This window comes from Fusarium phalaenopsidis (assembly GCF_050370095.1).
Source record: "Fusarium phalaenopsidis strain FUZ10S chromosome Unknown contig_32376, whole genome shotgun sequence".
Classification (NCBI taxonomy): Eukaryota; Fungi; Ascomycota; class Sordariomycetes; order Hypocreales; family Nectriaceae; genus Fusarium; species Fusarium phalaenopsidis.
This window is the reverse complement of record NW_028145382.1, coordinates 678,987-697,955: the sequence shown is the minus strand read 5'-3', so window position 1 is coordinate 697,955 and position 18,969 is coordinate 678,987. Positions and strand designations below refer to the sequence as shown.

At 51.1% G+C, this 18,969-nt stretch overlaps 7 protein-coding genes across 7 annotated transcripts; 2 read left to right on the top strand and 5 right to left on the bottom strand.

Annotated features, from left to right (window-relative positions):
* Positions 1-206: 206 nt before the first annotated feature.
* LRP88_14852 (chaperonin 10-like protein) lies at positions 207-1,334 on the bottom strand (the record flags this gene model as incomplete). Its single annotated transcript, XM_083251186.1, has 1 exon — positions 207-1,334. The coding sequence occupies one exon, from the start codon at positions 1,332-1,334 to the stop codon at positions 207-209; it is 1,128 nt and encodes a 375-aa protein (XP_083093221.1).
* An 836-nt stretch (positions 1,335-2,170) lies between these two features.
* On the bottom strand, positions 2,171-3,340 carry LRP88_14851 (pectin lyase fold/virulence factor; the record flags this gene model as incomplete). The annotated part of the gene is made up of 1 exon (XM_083251185.1): positions 2,171-3,340. The coding sequence occupies one exon, from the start codon at positions 3,338-3,340 to the stop codon at positions 2,171-2,173; it is 1,170 nt and encodes a 389-aa protein (XP_083093220.1).
* A 1,145-nt stretch (positions 3,341-4,485) lies between these two features.
* LRP88_14850 (DUF3716 domain-containing protein) lies at positions 4,486-5,641 on the top strand (the record flags this gene model as incomplete). Its single annotated transcript, XM_083251184.1, has 4 exons — positions 4,486-4,677; positions 4,711-5,082; positions 5,138-5,411; positions 5,469-5,641. The coding sequence occupies 4 exons, from the start codon at positions 4,486-4,488 to the stop codon at positions 5,639-5,641; spliced, it is 1,011 nt and encodes a 336-aa protein (XP_083093219.1).
* A 537-nt stretch (positions 5,642-6,178) lies between these two features.
* On the top strand, positions 6,179-8,192 carry LRP88_14849 (major facilitator superfamily domain-containing protein; the record flags this gene model as incomplete). The annotated part of the gene is made up of 8 exons (XM_083251183.1): positions 6,179-6,330; positions 6,376-6,509; positions 6,558-6,681; positions 6,738-6,944; positions 7,001-7,366; positions 7,417-7,787; positions 7,836-7,899; positions 7,949-8,192. 8 exons carry the CDS (start codon positions 6,179-6,181, stop codon positions 8,190-8,192), a joined length of 1,662 nt encoding a protein of 553 aa, XP_083093218.1.
* Positions 8,193-8,241: 49 nt separating this feature from the next.
* On the bottom strand, positions 8,242-9,319 carry LRP88_14848 (uncharacterized protein; the record flags this gene model as incomplete). The annotated part of the gene is made up of 3 exons (XM_083251182.1): positions 8,242-8,884; positions 8,934-9,181; positions 9,215-9,319. The coding sequence occupies 3 exons, from the start codon at positions 9,317-9,319 to the stop codon at positions 8,242-8,244; spliced, it is 996 nt and encodes a 331-aa protein (XP_083093217.1).
* A 602-nt stretch (positions 9,320-9,921) lies between these two features.
* Positions 9,922-11,694, bottom strand: LRP88_14847 (glycosyl hydrolase; the record flags this gene model as incomplete). The annotated part of the gene is made up of 2 exons (XM_083251181.1): positions 9,922-11,501; positions 11,553-11,694. 2 exons carry the CDS (start codon positions 11,692-11,694, stop codon positions 9,922-9,924), a joined length of 1,722 nt encoding a protein of 573 aa, XP_083093216.1.
* A 711-nt stretch (positions 11,695-12,405) lies between these two features.
* Positions 12,406-14,222, bottom strand: LRP88_14846 (general substrate transporter; the record flags this gene model as incomplete). The annotated part of the gene is made up of 3 exons (XM_083251180.1): positions 12,406-12,444; positions 12,495-13,857; positions 13,921-14,222. The coding sequence occupies 3 exons, from the start codon at positions 14,220-14,222 to the stop codon at positions 12,406-12,408; spliced, it is 1,704 nt and encodes a 567-aa protein (XP_083093215.1).
* Between the last annotated feature and the right edge of the window lie 4,747 nt (positions 14,223-18,969).

Genomic DNA, 18,969 nt, shown 5'->3' with positions numbered 1-18,969 from the left:
TTAGAAAGTCTAGAGGGTTCACTTGATGCTGCACAGCCTCGAAGCTGTTCGAAAAAGCATTCCACCTTGGCATCACGACTCCTAGAACCATTTCAAGCGTAGGGACTAAGTGATATTGGTTGTATACTATCTTTATTCTAACTAGATGTCGCTCGATCCAGTAGACTCACTACACAGTAGTGATACTGGAGTTCGTCACCCTTCCTTCAGGGAGTGAACACGACCTGCTGACCCCATGCCGCAGCCCCCTCCGCAACAACAAGCGCCTCCTCCCAATCCTCAAGCGCAAATCCCCCGCCCACGGTCTCATGTCCGGCATCCTTGCCGAGTTTCAAGACCCCAGTCTCGATCAACTTGATGAGTGAGACTAGCTCCGCCCGCGTGAACATGAACTGGCCCTTGATGGTGATGTTACGAGTCATAATTCCCACGTAGTTGACGCTGACACCCAGCATGGCGCCAAGAAAGACAGCCCGGCCGAAGGGTCGGAGCGAGTCAAGGGAGACGGAGAGATGGTGCGGAGATGCAGTTGCTTGTGGGGGCGAGATGTCGATGAACGCGTCTGCGCCTTCGGGGCAAAGTTCTCGAATTGCCTTGAGGTCTTTTTCGGTATCGCCGGTGAGTTCAAGGGCGGTTATGCGAGGGTAGCGGCTTGTAAGAGGCTCCAGCTTAGAAGCTGAGCGAGAGAGTGCAATCACTCGACAGCCAATCTGTGCGGCGATCTCAGCGACAGCACCGGAGAAGTGACCAGTCGCAGGTGCAACAATGACGGTCTCTCCGGGACGGAGATCGGCAGCACTGATGCCGCCATATGCAACAGCCAGACGTTGGATGTAGTTCAAGTCGGCGTAAGAGTAGCCCATCTGGTCCCTCAGGATCGCCTCATTAAGGACCAAGCAGTTCTCAATCGGCATGGTTGCAGTATCTCTCCAGAGACCTTTGTACAATTCAAAAATCTCGACATCTCGCGCCTTGCCCCCGCCGTCATGGAGACCAATCAAGACTCTGGTTCCATCAGGATCATCTCTGGCGGCGACGAAACCATTGATGAAGACGAGTTGGCCTGGCTTCACAGCGACAGCACCATTTCCGACGGAGAGAACTCGGGCAACGGCAGTGTCTCCAGGAGCGAAGGGGAGATTGAAGGAAAGAAAGCCCTTTCCTGCAAAGCCATTGCGGTTGTGAGGTCGGACAGAGGTGCTCAGAATACGCACCAAGGCGGTTCCTGGGGCTGTCACGGTTGGGGTCAAAGATTTCTCCAAGACGAGAGGCTCGTTGAACGCAGAGACGATGAGGGACTTGGTTATCTCCGGGAAGGCCTCCTGAGCAGCCATTTTCGTGATGATGAAGGGGTTGATGCTTTGAAGTGCTGGGTAGATGTTGCGTCTTGTTGATGTGTCAAGTCATAGGTTTGCTGGGCCCTTAGCCCTTTATATACTTGCAAAATTTCACCTCTCCCCTACAATACCCAGTCATGGCACATTTTCCTCCATTGATACATCTTTGATCACAGATCGGAAGGTTGGTGATCCTTCTGTCGGAGCTTCGGAGCTTCTCGTTTCCTAAAAAGGCAAGGCTTACATCCGACATGTCCGGAGGTCAGGGATCCTCTCGGCCGCATGTACGGTGGCACCTTAGAGGCGGATTTCAACAAGATGCGGCCGCCCGCATGAGTTAATTGGCAAGCAAATGATCTGATGTCGTTTCACTTGACAGGTCGTACCGGAGACAATCATCGATAGCATCCTATTTGTTGTCAGTATAGGCTCGAATAGTCTCAAGACATGAACAAACCCAGTCAATGTCATCGAGGCCGGTTAGCAAGGCGTCAAATGATGAGGCCTCTGGGATGCTTAAGGCCAAGGCCTCTGATGGCTCTACCTCATTTTCCCCACGCTGAGATACCAGCTGAGTCTGGTTATCATTCCTCATGTCCTCCGCACGATAGAAATTCGAGGTATCGTAGGGGATCTCAATCACCCAGTGTTGGGCGATTTGAATCTGGCCCGAAATCACTCGAAGAACCCTCGAGGCTTCCGACGCATGCATGGAAGTGGCTGCTCTGGCAGACCACATTTGACAAGCTGTCTCCAGCATGCCTTTGACATTGCTGCTTTCTTGCATACTGGAGAACAATTAGAACTCTTGTCCTGAAAGGCGGGAGTCCAACTCACGGCATATCTGGGCAGTCGGCGAATTCAAGGGGTGCCAGAATCTTCCAGACCATAAAGTCACTGCTGGACAAACTGAATGCGATGTAGCGATCCTCGTGCAGTCGCCCTCCCCTTTGCAGCTCTCGATCTACTTCGATATATGCCCTCACACCCTTCATTGCCATCCTTCGGCAGACAGCCAGGGACACTTGAGACAGCTGGTCTTGGGGCTTGGTGAGATCGAGAAACGGTCGATAGAGTATGCTGTTACCCATCGAGTACAGAAGCTCCAGCATGACCCTATCCATGACCGTGTGACTCTTGTCGGTAAAGGCGGTGCTCCGGATCGAGCGTGCACGTAAGTAGGGTGGTATCGACAGGTACCACGTTTCCAGCTCATGGCCCAGGAGTATAGCATCTGGGTAAGTGCAAGCTTTAAGCCCAAGAGCATGACGGATGATGCGGCGCAGGATTGGGAGCAACATGGATTGGTAAACACATGCGGCCATGCTCTGAGGGTCCGTCAACGGCCGAGGGGATAACAAAATGCTGTCTTCATCAAAGTCGTCGTCGGTGACATTTATCGGGTGACCAGTATGACAGGTATCCTCGTGTATAAGAGACGGCAATCCTCGCCCAAAAGCGCAGAGAACATCATAAAGCTGAATGATAAACCACACACGTCTTCTCATCTCGGCTTGAAATGGGGTGAGTGCAAGCGAGGGATCAGACGGGACGCGATGATAACCTCGTAGTTGAGCCAGCCGAACAGTCATGCCACATAAAGAGTGTAGAGCAACATCCTGGCTTCCCCGTATAGTAAATCTCGAGTGGGAATACATAGCCAAGGCCTCGATTGAGAATTCTTCAGCCTGGAAGTATTGACCTGCCAAGAGACACCTCGCCGACATGTTCAGATATGTCAAAGGATCAACCGGTATAGGGCTGGTCCCCTTTGCATTCGTCACAACAGCTCCGATGGCCAAGACGGAAAACAGTATGCTGACCCAGAGGAAATGCACAGGCTCTGGAGAGTTCCAGAACAGGTCGTACTGCCTCCTGAATTGGTGAGCATGGATAAACGGAGCAGTCAAATATCGTGCGTTGAAATACGCAGCGATCATACTGTCCGTGGCTTGTCGACTCGGCAACGCCCTGTAGATCTCGGGGAGAGTTGTAGGCGACATTGATCCAAATACCACGTCAATGCCATGATGTGTACTTGCAGGTTCTGCAGGTACAGTGGTTTCGTCCGCATCGAGAGCCTTCTGCATGCGGTTGATGCTTTCGGCCAGTTGGCTGTGCGAGACATCCCTTCCCGTTCCAGACTTTTCAGCCAAGGCTTCAAGAACAATCTTCATATGCCTCAATTCCTTCCGGAGCTCATCTTTTCCGGCAGATGAAGAGGTACGTTTCGGGGCTGGTCCAAATCGGCACGCGTTCTCCTCGCCCCGTTTCCGGCAAGCCCCGCAAGGCTGCTCTCTATCACACTTTAGTTTCCGTGATCGGCAGCTATAGCATGAGACTGTTTGCCGGTTGCGCTTGATGCGGCGAGTTTGCGATGCGCGAAAGGTGGTAGTGTACTTGGAAAGGTCTTGGTTCATCTTAGGGGACGTGAGGGATGAGTGTCAGGAGAACTGCCGACAGGTGGAATAGCTTTTAGTGAGATATGACGGGTCAGATGAGCAACGGATGGCGCGGTTCTTGTGAGTCTACGTGAGACTATTGGCATTTAGCTTGATTAAAGCCTCGGCGCAAAGAGCGCATCGACAGATTCGACACGATAGTTGTTATGGTGTTTTGGCTGATCGTGTCTTAGGACAAGCCCCGACGCGTGCCTGGGCAACATGTGTGAGGTTAGTCAGCACCCAGGAGCAGGGAATGCGTGTCACCCCTACCCTGAACTTGCATGTGATGCTCCAGGTTCAGCCTGTTAAGGGCATTGTTTGCCGCAATCTGGGAGCAGAGAACCGTAAAAGACTATAAAGCAGCTCTGAACATTTGCCAATATCTTTTTACTTGGCTAGGTCTTCATCGGAGATGCTCAGCAGCAGCAAGCAGCCAACCGGTGTAGAATGGTCACGTAGCCAGTGGATGAAGGGAGCAACATGTAGAACGATGGATAATTGCGCTAAGTTATAGTCAACAACTAGAGAAATTCACGTTCCATCCTTCCTGCAATGTCAATTAACCTCATCAACCTATATAACATGCATCTCGCGTATCACAAGTTGAAGCCGTCACCAACAACTGCCCGGCCAAGACTCACGACCCCGTTAGTGACATTATCCCCCCTTATTGGCTAGTTGAGCTCCGTTTTGGTACATTTCACATGATTACTGTCACGTGCGCTGCCGGTGTTCGTTGGCGTAGGGTTAACCAGGCCACTACGTGGCAATTTTTTTCCCTCACTTGGTCCTTTACCCCGCTCGCGACAAACAATTCAAACTCGATTAAACAAACCAAAACAATTGTTTTGGTATTCATTCACCTCTTCTTTGCCATTATCTCGACCTTTGCGGTTGTATTCATACCCTTGTTGCCATTTTTGGCCTAGATCTCGTCGGTGTGGATCTGCCGCATCCAATTACGCAACACTACGGAGCATTACGACCCATTACGGGCCGACTCCACAAAAAGTATACATCCGTACGGGACCGTACTGCGCAATACGCAAAACCCGCCTACAAGCATGTCTTCCCTGCCTGAGCACCCCAAGCCCTTCCCCCGTGGTAGCGCTGAGGAGATCCCTGGCTACCCCTCTGCCAGGGCTCGCTATGTGCCTGCCACTGTTTTTGGCGTGGAGACGAGCTCTTTTGACTACAACTCGCCTCTGCCGACCGCTAACCCGGATCTGACGGTCTGGGTGCTCATGCATGCCATCAATGGCTGCTCGAGCAAGGTCATCAAGCTTCTCAGCGAGGGTCGCGTAAGTTCTCACTGCATATCGTCCATGGTGGACCTCTCACTAACACGCTCTGAAGCCTGTCCGCCAGCTGGAGTTGCGCACCAAGGTCGACAGTCGGTCGCTCAAGCCGATTCCCTACAACATCAATCTGAGAAACAGCCAGAACTGCGATGCCATGATCAGGCACCTGTATGGCGAAGAACTGGACGAGGAGGACCAGTGCGCCAAGTGCAAGGACTCCAAGGGAGCCCTGATCGGCTGCGTTGTCTGCCCCGACATTGTCCCCAACTGCGCCAACTGTGATTGGAACCGCTCGGGAGGGCAATGCTCCCTGGGCGGCGGCGTCAGTGGTGAGTGCTTACAATTGGTGCCTATCGTTAGCTGTGCAATTAACTAACCGGTCGCAGCGAGGCGCCGTGCCAAGCGCAGGCCCGCTCCCGAGTCGGAGAGCGAGGCCCAAGAGGAAGAGGACTCTAACAACCTCTGGGAGGTGTTCAATGACATGGATCCTGCCACCCTGACCAGACTCTCGGTTGTCTTGTCCGAGGCTGCCAAGCGCACTGGTCACACCCGTCGCTAATTGGCTTTGAGTCTTGTGGGTGAAGGTAGCCCACTGAGACAGGTATTGAGTAGCTCGCATGCACGTGTACGGTGTGCAAAGTTTCAGCATCCCCGTACAAGGATTGTTTCATGATTTATGCCAATTTATGTCTTTTATTTCCTTTGTCATGTATTGCTATTTTGCTGGGAAACGTTTGATGAGATGGATTCGCGAAGGGATGTCCCACAAGATTGCCAATGTGTCGACCCGACAGGGGACCCCTGGCCATTTCACAAATGCGTTTATTCCCGATCTACACTCATTGTCGCTCTGCTTTTCCGTACCTCGCTTGGGAGGGGAGGATGCTTGAAGGATTCGCTTGCTTGCGCGGCTGCGATCAGGCAATTTGTTCACTTCCAAATCCATCCATCATTTCCCGCGCGGCTGCTATAACTCTACCCTCCTTTTGTAAACATATCTCTTCGATTAGTTACTCAAGATTGATCCATTGCTTTTACCATGGACCGTCGTGCAAGTGGTGATCAACCCATAGAGCGTGACGTGCAACTATCACCCATGGCCGCTTCGGGATTAGCCGACCCGCCTGCGAACCAGCAGAGCGGCAACAAAGAAGCTGCAGAACCTGAACCAGAGCCCTCTTCCAGCCCTACCACCGAAGGCCAGGACAAGTATCTACAAGGCTGGCGACTATGGGCATTGACTATTGCGTATGTGCCATCTTCAATGTAGTACCAATTGCTGACACTCGAAAGCCTGTGGATCAGCTTATTCCTATCAACGCTCGAGACGACCATTGTTAGCACGTCGCTAGTATCCATCACCGATGCCCTCAATGGCTTTATCCTGCGCGATTGGATCGTCACTTCATATCTCCTGACCTACACTGGTAGGTATGGAACGTGCCTTCGCAGGGCCTGATGCTGATGCCGACCAGGCTTCCTTACAATATACGCCAAGTTGAGTGACATATTTGGGAAAAAGACCATGCTGCTGCTGGCAATTGCCATCTTTACCGTCTTCTCCGGTCTTTGCGGAGCGGCGAATGGCATGGTAGAGCTGTAACTGACTCCCGTGGCCTTGTCAAGTCATCGATTGTGCTAACTCGCAACTCCAGCATTATACTCCGAGCCTTCCAAGGCGTCGGCGCATCCGGAATCTTTTCCATCATCATGACCCTGGCACCAACCCTGATATCGCTGAATCAATACGGAAAGTACATGGCCATCTTCTCGACCCTGTTTATTGTCGCCAACGTCCTGGGCCCGGTACTTGGTGGCATCATTAGCCAGCACTCTGACTGGCGCTGGGTCTTTTTGCTCAAGTTGGTGGTCAAATACCTTTATCACCGATGGCAGGTTGCTAATGCGGCATCTTTAGTATTCCTGGAGGCGCAGTGGCTTTCGTCCTCGTCGCCATCTTCCTACCACCCTCCGAAGCTTCTGCACAACTTCCTCTCCGGCAGGTCCTACGCTCCAAGGTCCAACGTTCCAACTGGGTACGGGTTGACATTGTCGGCATGGTATTCTTGCTGGCTGCATCAGTTCTTCTCGTCTTCGCGTTGGAAGAAGGAGGCACTCGATATCCGTGGAAAAGCGCTGTCGTCATCTCGACTCTCGTCTTGGCAATTGTGCTTAGCATAGCGTTTGGCTTTTGGGAAGTATTTCTCGAAAAGTCAAACTGGAGACAGGAACCGGTGTTTCCCCCTAGTATCTGCAAGGACCGACTGTCTGCAGCTATGCTTCTGTGAGTAACGATGCTTTTCTTCGCCACTATAGCTTGTTGATGACTTCTAGGACTGCCTGCTTTGTTGGGTTCCCTTTCGTGTCAATGATCGTCAACATCCCGCAGAGAGCACAAGCTGTCTATGGCGTATCCCCAGTCCAGGGCGGCTTGACCCTGCTTCCTCTACTATTGACCTCTCCATTGGCAACTGCTTTCTCAGGATTCATGACAGGCAATGCAAAGGTGCCTCCATTTTACCTCGTTCTAGTCGCCTCGGTTCTGCAGGTCATCGGTATTGGCTTGACATGCTCACTGCCGACCGATTCTAAAAGCGTACCTAAAGAGCAGTATGGCTACGAGGTCCTTATGGGTATTGGGTTTGGCCTTGGCCTTACCACGCTATTGACATTCGCTCGAGTTGTTGTCTCCCAGCAAAACCTTTGTGAGTTATCCAGCTCGATGACAGTCCGATAGCTTACTCGAGTCATAGCGGTCATGATGGGTGCGCTAACTCAGATCCGTGTCTTGGGAGGAACAGTCTCGCTTGCAATCTGGTAATCCCCATGAAGCAGTAGATAAGGGCAGAGACTAACCAGCTCGCAGTGCTACTATTCTCAACAACCAACTAGCACCCAAGCTGGACCGAGTTGTCACCCCAGAGCAGGCGGCAGCCATCTACGATTCTATATCAGCCGTCAACGACCTTAATTCCACACAAAAGGTGGCTGTTAGGCAGGCATTTGCCGAAGGATACAACCTTCAGAACATCTTCATGACGGTCATGTCTGCACTTGGACTGATCACATCGTTTTTCCTTTGGGAGAAGAACCCACGAAAGGCAGGGTAAATAATGGTAATTGGTACATAGTAATCTTACCACATAAGACGCCTAAGGACTATTTGCCCTTCCAAGCGGTTTCCATGACTTCGAGAGGCGTGGTGATTTTGAGATCCGGAAACTCTGCGTCTAGAGGAGGGTAGTCCCTTGGAACAAGATATCGTCCGATGGCGGCTTGATAGTGAAGCATGGCGAAGAAAGCTTGGTCACCTTCGCCGTACCCAATGGGCGGAAAGTCCTCGTGGAAGGAGATTTTCCCGGATTGTAGCTTCTCCAGGCTATCGTTTGCCACCCGGAACTTGCATCCTACATATCGTGAGTACCAAGATCTAGTAGTGTGACCTTCTGGCTTACCTCGAGCCTTCTCTGCCATTTCCACCAACTCACTGAAGGACAACGTGTTTGCAAAAATCGGGCTGACCTTGTTCCACTTCTCCAGATCCATCAACCTGGCGACGAATCTAGACATGTCCTGAGACATAATGAAACTAGCCTTGACGCTTCCGTCTCCTGGGATGACTGCCCACTTCTTCTCCACGTTCATGACGTTGATCCATGGTTCCAGGTGAGTCTTCCAGTGTGGCATGCCATAGTAGTCGAGGAACCAACCGTTGGCAATGCGAGTGTAAGTGAGTTGCGTCTTTCCGAGTTCATCAATTGCTTCAAAGGTGTACCTCGCCAAAGGAGATAGCTCAATGTCCCTGATATATAGTCAGTCAAAGCATTATCGCTACGTGAGGTAGTCATTACTCTTTTACGTGCAGCATGTCAAAGCTGCTGATGACGAATCGCTCTGTGGTAGCTGATTTCTCGGCCGCACGAATGAGGTTCTTCTGAGACTGATTGGCTTCTGGGTTGACGACGGCAATAGCACAGATAACGATATTGACCCCGGCCTCCTCGAATGCCTTAGCGATAGCGTCGGGATCGTCATAGTCAACTCGAAGATAGTTGACAGCCCCTTGTGAGGGTCGATCCTGGGGGCTCTTGTTAGACCACTGAACTTAAGACAGCGTTAAAAGAGAGTTTACCTTTCGAGAGAGAACGTAGATCTTGTGCTTGCCACACTCAACGAGACCATCAACAATGGTGCTTCCCACGTTTCCAGCTCCACCTGCAACTGCAATGGTCTTCATCTTGGATGTCTATCGTCTGTGTGATTCACCGGTATCGAGTAAATCGCGCATTTGCAGTGCAAGTTTGACCTTTGAGGGAAAAGACTTCATCTTGAACTGCACGATGGAAACATACGAGCTCTTCATCAAATATTACTAACAATCACATGGTGTAAGCAGCACAAGGATGACACATGGAAACGTCAATGAGGGCACGAATCATCGAGTTGGAGATGGTGGAGAAGTGCTTTCTATAACCCTTTACAGTAAACATGCCAACTCGCCAATAAAATGGGTCTTGCCCGCTGACCTCGAATGAGAATCAACATGACATCATGCTATTCCTTCTCTTAATTCCCAAACAGGTACAACAACGAGTTCTTCCCTGGGTAACAGGGGTTGCTCGGCACGAGGGGCCCGTACGGCGAAGTAAATAAATAATGGCCACGATCTCGAACATAGGTACGAGAATACAAACTACATCAAACTGGTCCGTGGGAAGTTGAGATCAAGAAACAAAATCTAGTTCGATATCTCTTCTAACACATTCTATATGGATTCACTTGCCCATCCTTCGTGCCCAATGATCATTATTAGTTCCCTTCTTGGCACTTGCCCGATATCTACGACACAATGACCTCAGACATATTCTCCCACAGCTTAATAGACTCAAATACCGTTCCCTCTGAGCCTTCACCTTCAACGAACCAACTGATACCCGTGCACTCCTTCGAGTCGGCATACACCATGGTCGACAAAGCGAAACGATCATTGGCAAAAACCTCAACAATATCGCCATCGCAGAAGATGCGAAGTCGCAACTTCTCAAGTTCCTCGGATCCGTTTCTATCCAGGTAGAACAGAGTAAAGGGCCCCGAGACTACATCCTTCTTGATGTCTGCCTCTCGGTTAGACTCAGCCCTGTCGACGACAATCTCCTCCTTTTCAGGCGAGAAGTAGATGGCAGTCTTCTGAGTTGCGTCTTTGTCGTGGCGAATCCAGAAGCCAAGACATTGTTGGGATGGTGAGACCTTGATGGTGGCCTCCAACTCCCAGCTGACAGACTGCGTTTCCAGCAGCTTTCCGTTCTTGTTCTTGGTAACCAAGTGAGACCAAAAGGCGGGTTCCCCCAGCCTGAGTGATTCAATGTTGGGAAGTGGTCGTATTCCAAGCGTCTGAACTCTCTTTGCCTTTCCCTGACTGCCGTCGTCCATTATCTTGACGCACTGAATGCCTTCTAAGGATGACTTCAGCCCTCTGGTGACGTTCTCGGCAGTATATAAGAACAGCTCCCGTGGGAGAGAGAAATAACCAGTCCAGCCCTTTGACTCTCGACGAGGCAAAGCCAACTCGTCTTCCTTGATCCACCCCCAGACAATTCTGGTTTTGGTAACGGGGTGTTCGTATGAGTTTGGTGCATAAAGACAACCGTGGTCCAGAATACCACTATAGTCATGCTTCATCTTGGGACCTTCCGAGGTATTCTCGAGTGCACCGGCCATCCACAAGGACCAGACACCGCTTCTGTCCTTGACGCCAGGCTTCTCTCCGCCCTCGGTTCCCATAAGCAGGAACTGAGCCTCTTCAGACTCGTTGTGGAGTGTCATATAGTTGACACATTCCCAGTTGACGCCGAAATCACCACTCCAGCGCCCAGATGGTCGGAAGCCAGTTGGGACGTCGACAAAGGGTCCGAGATAAGTCCACTTGGTCAAGTCATCCGGTGCAACAGCATATAAAAATACTGTGGGTCCGCCCTTGGTAAGACCTCCGGACATGAAGCCGTATAAGCTCTTTTCTCCCCGGAGCTCGTCTAGGGCAGGACATTCTGTAAGGAAAGGGTCCCGGAAGCCTGTAACATTGAGACCCTCAGGCTCGCCACGGAGAATGGGGTTTTGTTCGCTCTTCTTCCAGGTTTTACCGCCATCGTCCGACGTTGCTACTGCCAAGCCGGCGCAGTCGCGAGTATACGGTAGGGTCCAGTGGATGGGAAGGTTGGTGATGGATGAGTACACTACTGTCAACTGTCCCTTCTCTCCCCGCAGACCGGTAGGATAGAAGCAGCCTGTGAAGATTCCCTTGTCGTCGTAAGACTCTGAAGGTTCCAGGACCGGCCGATCTCCATTATGCTTCCAGTGCAGCCCGTCCGAGCTTGTGAAGTGTCCCCAGGCGATATCGCCCCAGTCACACGAGTTCGGGTTCCCTATGGTGGTGTTAGTATTGATATGATGGCCCGAGGACAGTTGAGTCTTACATTGGTATGACAAATGATATGTGCCTGTCGAGGTATCAAAACCCGGAGCGCAAGGGTCGTTGATCCAGCCTTGAGGAGCTTTGAGATGATAAGTCGGAGATGGGTGCCACCGCGGGCGGGGGACGCAGCTCTTCACTGTCATATTGTATTGAACAAGTCGAGAGATTTGAAAAAAAGAAAAAAAGAATATTCGAATACAGCTTCTCGAGATGATGACAGATGTAGAAGAGATGGAACGCGGGGAAGAGAAGTGAGGTCGGCCAAGTCCGGGTGGCGGTTTTGTAGAGAGCAGGTATTCTCCCAACTGACAGCTCATTTCCTTTTAAGCTCTTTTCTGCCTATAAGTAAGTACATTAAGCCGGGCTTCCGGCCCCAGACTTGTTCCCCCAGCCGTCACTCGTTGCCGGCGCTGATTCAGGCACTAGTCTTGTCGGTCCGACAGATTCGGATCGCCTCATTCCAATCATCTGACAAGCCCAACGGATTTTCGGTGGGACCCTTGGCAGTACCGATACCTGTCGAGAATGGGGTAAATCTTGACGTGGTTTGGGGATGCTGGGGTCAGGGGTTGAGAGGATGGAGTCTATGGTCCGGCAAAAGGGCTCTAGTTTCCTTTCTAGGTAATTACCGTTGTTTAATCCTACATACAGTACCTCAATATGCAGCTTATCAAAGGAGGGGATGTTACGTCCTCCCTTCATCTGGGAATCGACTTGAGGGGGTACTACAGCGGTGAGACATGGCGCCAACTGATTCACTCAAAGGCACAAACATGATACGAAGAAAGATCATTTGATCTATGATTATCTACAACTGCGCCTCCTCTAAATACGAAGCAACAACCCCAGTCTCACTACCGAGTCACAAGTTCCGCAAGCCCCCCGTAGCCAAGCTGCAGTAGCTTCGGAGCAAGTCCTACTTGGCATGCGCGTCAACCTCCACGGCACCCTTGTCGTCTCCAAACTGATCCACACGAGTGGTAGCAAACTTCCGCGCGCTAACCTTGTGCTCAAACAGAACGTCCAACTCTCCGTAAGTGCGGCCCTTGGGCTCAGGAAGGCGGAAGTAGGCCCAGATCATGATCAGGAGGCAGAACGCGGCCCAGAAGAGACCAGTCTTGGCACCCCAGTTCCATGAGTTGACGCCGAGCATACGGGGCATCAGGGTGTTGTTCACCAGACCAGCCATGTTGTTGAAGTTGCGTGCAAGGACAATGGTCTTGGCCTTGAGTCGAGTGGATGGGATTTCAGCCACGATGGTGTAACAGACGGGGCCAACCGCCATATCGTAGATGAAGGTGTAGAAGATGAGGAGACTACCGATTGCCCAAGAGGGACCGGGTTTGCTCGAATCTGCAAAGCCGAGGCCACCGACAACGATAAGAATGATGAAGAGCACGCAAGTTCCGCCAATGTAGAGGGTACGGCGTCCAAGCTTGGCCATGAGGAACCAGGAGAGGATAACACCGACGGCTCCAACAGCGTACTGCACAATGTTGAGGGTGAACGAGCTGTTTGGGTCGAGACCGGCACGCTCGTAGAACTGGACAGAGTAACCCATGAGCACACTACCACAAGTGGCTTGTGCGATGTAAGTGATAGAAGCGATCTCAGTTCGTCGCAGATCGGTCCTCATGAAGCAGTGCCAGTAGTTGGTACCCGCAGAGGTAGCCTTCTCGAGCTCGTTGGTGGCGTGGATCATGGCGACTTGGGCATCGGCATCAAACTCGAGATCAGGCTTGGGGCTGACAAGCTTGAGGATGGCCTGCTTGGCATCCGCATGGCGACCCTGACGGACCAACCACCATGGAGACTCTGGAGCGAAGAGAGTTCCGAGAATGATGAAAGGAGGCCAAACCCACTGGATGGCGAAGGGGATACGGTAGGACCATTCACTGTCCATGTTGAGGAATCCACGGAGGACACCAGCAGAGATCAGCTGGCCAATAACCCAGCAGAGGTTGACATAGGCCGTAAGGTAAGGTCGAAGAACGACGGGGGCAACATCAGAAGCGTAAGCTAGAGTAAGAGTCTGGAAAACACCCCACGGGATGCCGAGCAGGATCTGGCCCGCGAGGATCATCTCGATGTTCTTGGCAAAGAAGACGATGAAGATAAAGGCAATCATGAGCATCTGAGAGAGAATCATGGATCTCTTGTAGCCAATGGCATCAGACACCCAGCCGTTGAGGTAGAGACCGATGATCTGGCCACACATGCCTCCGACTTGGATGTATGTCTGCCAATCGGCTGAGACGACTTTGCCGCCTTCGCCATCAGACTCGTTGCCGTACTTGTTTCGGAATCTGAGTGCATGTTAGTGCCGTGCTGTGACGGAGGCATAGACGGAGGCATAAACGGTTACTCACGGTTGGTAACCGTAGAAAGATCCAATGAGGGCAAGATCATAACCCTCCATAATAATAGCCGTAGAGAACAGCAGGGAGAAGCCAATGGCCTTGGGATACAGCCGGAGAGAATCTCTGAAGCTCAGCTGATGCTCCCTAGCCGTGGCAGCACTGGCCTCAGCATGGTGGGCATGGCCCTTGAACTCATCGTCGTGGACGACTTCAACGTCAGCTGAAGACAGCTTGGACGCCATGGCAAAGATTGAGCAAGTGATGGAGTAGCGTGAAATGAATGAGGTAAAGGTGTTGTTGTCCTGGTTCATACCCTGAGGGCTATCGCTCCGAGGAGGCGAAACCTGGGGATCTGGGTAAGCTTAAGTAGATGTTTTCTCGGTTCAAGATTCTTTGTAAAAAAGGTCCAAGCGTTGCCAAATGTCTCGTGGTCTACACGAATAGCCGGTTGTCAAATGTGAGGGCATAAACAACAGGCTTAGCTCCGGAAGGGTGAACAGGGTCAGCTCATGCCACGGGGTAAGGCGTCGGGAGCAAGCGTCATCTCTCCAGGTTTTCTTGACCAAAAACGGGGTCTCTCTGGGGATCACGAGGGCTGTTCCTGTGGAGGCGGGCGGGCGTCGGCAAGCTCTAGAACGTCTTCATTGGCCCTCTGGAGGATCAAGTATCGGTACAGGCCAAGGAAATCTGGGGTTTTGGTTCAGGAGAAGGACAAGTTTCTGGGGCTGGGGGCGAACTGGTGCTAGCTGTCGGACCGAGAAGTGCTCGGTCGAGACCTTCCGTCGATTCTTCAGGGGGTTTGAGTGGAAGATCTCGAGCTGTCGGCCCGACAGTTTAGAATACCGAGCTGGGCAGTTATTACGGAGTTTCCGGTGGGGGTGGCAGGGGCATTAGCGTCCCAGCCGGCGAATGGGAGAGTTCCAAGAACCGGCTAGAAGACGGGGCTTCCGAGCGATGCCTTTCTCGATGAGACGGGACAAGGTTTGTGAATCGAGGGATGTTGCAATTGTACGTGATCAGCTTTAATGGCATGATCCTGACTGAGAAAATTTTCAAGAGGGTGTTATTCCGATAATAGGAGTACTGCTAGATCGGGCTGCAACTCGCCCATTTTTAAGACACTTGACAATTGCCAACAATGTCCAAGACCCGAACATTGAGGGAGGGTTGCGAGCTGAAACTGGTGGCTTGAGGGCTTGCTTGTGAATGGCTGTGACGCGTAACTACCCTGAACAGATATACGAGTAGAGGGTTCTGAACGCGACGAGAGCGTGTCATGGAGAAACATATTCGGAAATGTAGGACCAGTTACGGAGTTTTACGGTGTTGGGTTTTGATGCCGTTATGTATTAACAACTGGGTCTTTCGCTGTTGTGGCTGATGGCAGGAAGCCATCATTGCAGACAATGATAATGTGAAACCACATTAAGCATTTCCCAGACGCCCCATTGCAGCTGAGTCCTGCCTTTGCATATGAGCTAGAAATTTATTTGAAGGACATCCATGCCCGAGAGTCAGTAAGCAGAACGGGTGCCTTGGTTGTTTCCACTAGACTTCTTTTTCCCTGGAGAGCGTTTGCTTGGTGACTGGTGCGCCTCGAGACATACCAGCCTGGCTATATACTGGGTGTCTAGGCTTGCGCTTCATTCTGGTCAGTATGAAAACCGTTAGAGAGCCAGAAAGTCAATTTTCACCTTCGGATGCACAGCCAGCAGCAAGAAAGGGGTCAAATCACACCACAATGCGGGGGATGTCACGCCGTCTTTGGTGTTGCCTACCCTATCGCACAACTTAATTCCAGCCTGCATTGATACATCTGGCGTTGTGGTAATATCGGAGACGACATGAGTTCCGGGCGAATTGGATGAGGAAAGTCTTTAGTCGATTGTGGACGTTTGATATGAATTGTGTAAGAGCATTTACAGTAAATGGGAGAAAATAAGAAGGAGACCAAAGTCGGAGCACCGCATGGGTATACTGGTCATGGTGTTCGACTTTTGGAGCCAATGGGTGAAGGTAGGGCTTTCTGAGGCTTGGGGGCTTGCATACTTTTGGTCGTCTGACTACTAAGTTCTAAGAAAAGGCTTACTACATAGAACCTTCTGCTAATTGAAGGCTCTCTGTCTTGAAGGGAGCTGCGATGTTCCCCTTTTGTGAACTTGGTGACGCTTCCAGAAGAAGCCATCAGCCACAATAGCAATGAACACGGTTAGTGAAACCTGTCAGCATTGAGCCAAATCAAAAAAACACCATAAGTGATGTTCCTCTAATGTGTTAATTCACTGATGCTACGCGATTGGTTGTGAGTTCGGTCTACTGATTAGCCAGAGAGAGGAATAAGTGAATAGATACTCACCGTTCATCCTCTGATGGTCTATCTTTGAAATATAATAAGAAGTAGAGATAAAAAAGAACAAGACTTTGGACGATAATCACCTGGTTCTTATTTGTCCGGTGAAATTCATTGCGGATGGTCGCCTCACTCACTAATGATCGTCGAAAGTCTTTGCCGACTATCCCTTGAAGAGGGTTCGGCCCAGCGGAGATATGAAAAAAATTCTATCACCTATAAATCTCATGGCTTGTATTCTCCTTTCTCATTAGTCTTGCATGTAAGGAATTCAAGCGTGCAAGGAGTGCGAGGCACACCGAACACTTGGCTTTGAAACGCAAACGACTCGTAGGTACCTTGTATGGCTGACCGCGGATCGTTACCTTTCAAGTCGCCTCAGCAAAGAACTTCTACCCATGCAGCCATGGTACAATCAAGATGTGGCACATGGCGATTGTCATTCTGCAACTGCGACGAGTCTGGGGTCCAACGGCGCCTGGATATGAATCCCCACATGATCAACAACCATGGCAGGCAATTCCCTGCATCCTTGAAACCAGCTCAGACAACTCATTGCATATACAATTGGCTCGATCAAGGTGACGTTGACGGCTCTCTGCGGCCGCCGGGCGCATGGATTTTCCAAATGCAGCATTCAAGGGTGTCGAGCCAACATATTCATGCTCGCTGAAAATGGTCACATTTGCGAGCTCGGACACATCGCAAAATAACTACGCGAATGAGAATCGGCTAATTTGCGACAGCCGTGGCACACATGTAAGCTTGACCCTGTATCTTTGCGCTGCGCCGCCAGCTGGTGGAGTCATGCTGATCGAGGCATATGTTTCATTGTTGCAGTGACTGGGTCGATACAGCGCCGGGGATGCAATGACTTTGTTTCTAGTGCTGACGCTGAGCCACTGACTGGACAAAGATGCACGGCTATCTCGGGAGGACCGGGTTGTTGGCCTTGCTATATTTACAAGTAAATGAGTCGCCCCGGTCATTTGAGTCCTTTCTTTTTTATGTTTGTTTGGCCCTCAATCTGCATCATGTCGGACGCCCATCTTCCTAACTCGCATCCCGACGTCACCCCGGGATGGGAGGACTACGAATTCCCGAGAACTGGACTTCCTGAAGCGATCAACACTAAACCAGTGGAAGGATCAAATGGCGATAGATACAGTGGCAGTGTTCCCCTGGTCTGGTGTGCTAACGGTGGGTTACCTGAATAGCCTCTAGGCCGGTTGCTGACTGTTCCAGCCGGAAGGACATTGTCTGCCCATGGGGGGTATTGTGCGACTGTGTTGATGACGACGGCACGTCAGTACAACCGAGAAAAACACCAAAAGCTAGCACATACTGAACCGCTTAACTTGTTTGTCGAGTTTCTTCATCCCTTGCCAGCAGGGCCATTTGAAGTGGGCCTCGAAACTCTCCAGGCTGGGAACCGAGGCTCAACGATTCAAGCAAAACTTTTGACAGGCAAAGGTCAAAAGCAACAGACATGCAGCATTGCTATCATAAGATTCGGCGTCCTCCAGGACGAGGGCTACGTACAAAACATTCAGCCTCCGATTGGGCCGGTGCCCGATCGGGAGAAGGAGTGCGCCAGATGGACTGATGCTCTTACTTACCAATTCAACCCACCAACTGCTTCAGTCCGAGTTTATACGCCAAGAGACAGCGGTACCCCACTCTGGAGTGAAAAGTACGGCGGCCAGAACGTGAGATACCAATGGACCAAGATGGACGATGAAGACACGTTCCGACTGGAGCACATTCCGGTTCTTGCAGACTTGGTAAGGGCTCTTTAAGTTTATAGCCGAGATATTTGGCTGACTTCATCCTACTCATAAGGTTCCGATTATGCCGCTCAACTATGCAGAGGACGGCATACTGATGGCTGCTCGTTATCGAGTTCCGACTACCTGCTTGCAGATCACGTTTCATGCGCCGCTTAACAACGATGAATGGCTTTTGACCCGAACGACAATGGAAAGACTATATGCGGGACGATTCGACATGAAGATTCAGATGTATGACGAAAAAGAAAATCTTGTGGCGTCCTGCGTTCACCTGTGTGCAATGATACCACAGTCCAAGGAGAAGGCTAGAGGGAAACTTTGAGCTTCGTCAATAAACGCCGGTAATACCTGTCGGACAATTGGGCTTATGCCATTGCCACGTGAGAGCCTAATCGTAATTTCACCAGCCCGCAGTTCTTATTACCCCGTCTTTGGCCTGACCCAAGTTGGAATACAGGCATTAAAGCCCACCACTAGACAACCCTAGCTACGGCATAGCCTCCGGCCAAACCTTTGAATAGCTCGCCAAGGGCTTGATAACCCCTTCATACACAGAGTTCCTAAATCTGACATCTGCAAAGCTCGGCTTTGGGCCAAAGGAACAATCCAAACACCTCCTCACTACATCCGCAACGTTGGCACCGCTGTCGCCCAGAACCTTCATTGCCCACTTCCTCGCAGTGCTGATATCTGTCTGATCGTTAGGCTTGTTATCTTTGCCGTAGTAGTCTTCGCGGAAACTGCAGCCCTCAATATTGTGCCCGAATATCAACTCGAGGATCATGACGCCAACGGTGAAGAGGCATGCGCGGGTGTCTTCTTCCGAAGCCTGCCGATTTCCAGGGACATTAGGGGCTTCAGCCGAACCGAGTGCTACATCGGCAGAAGAAGTCCTCGTTGTTGACCTAGATGAGTTTC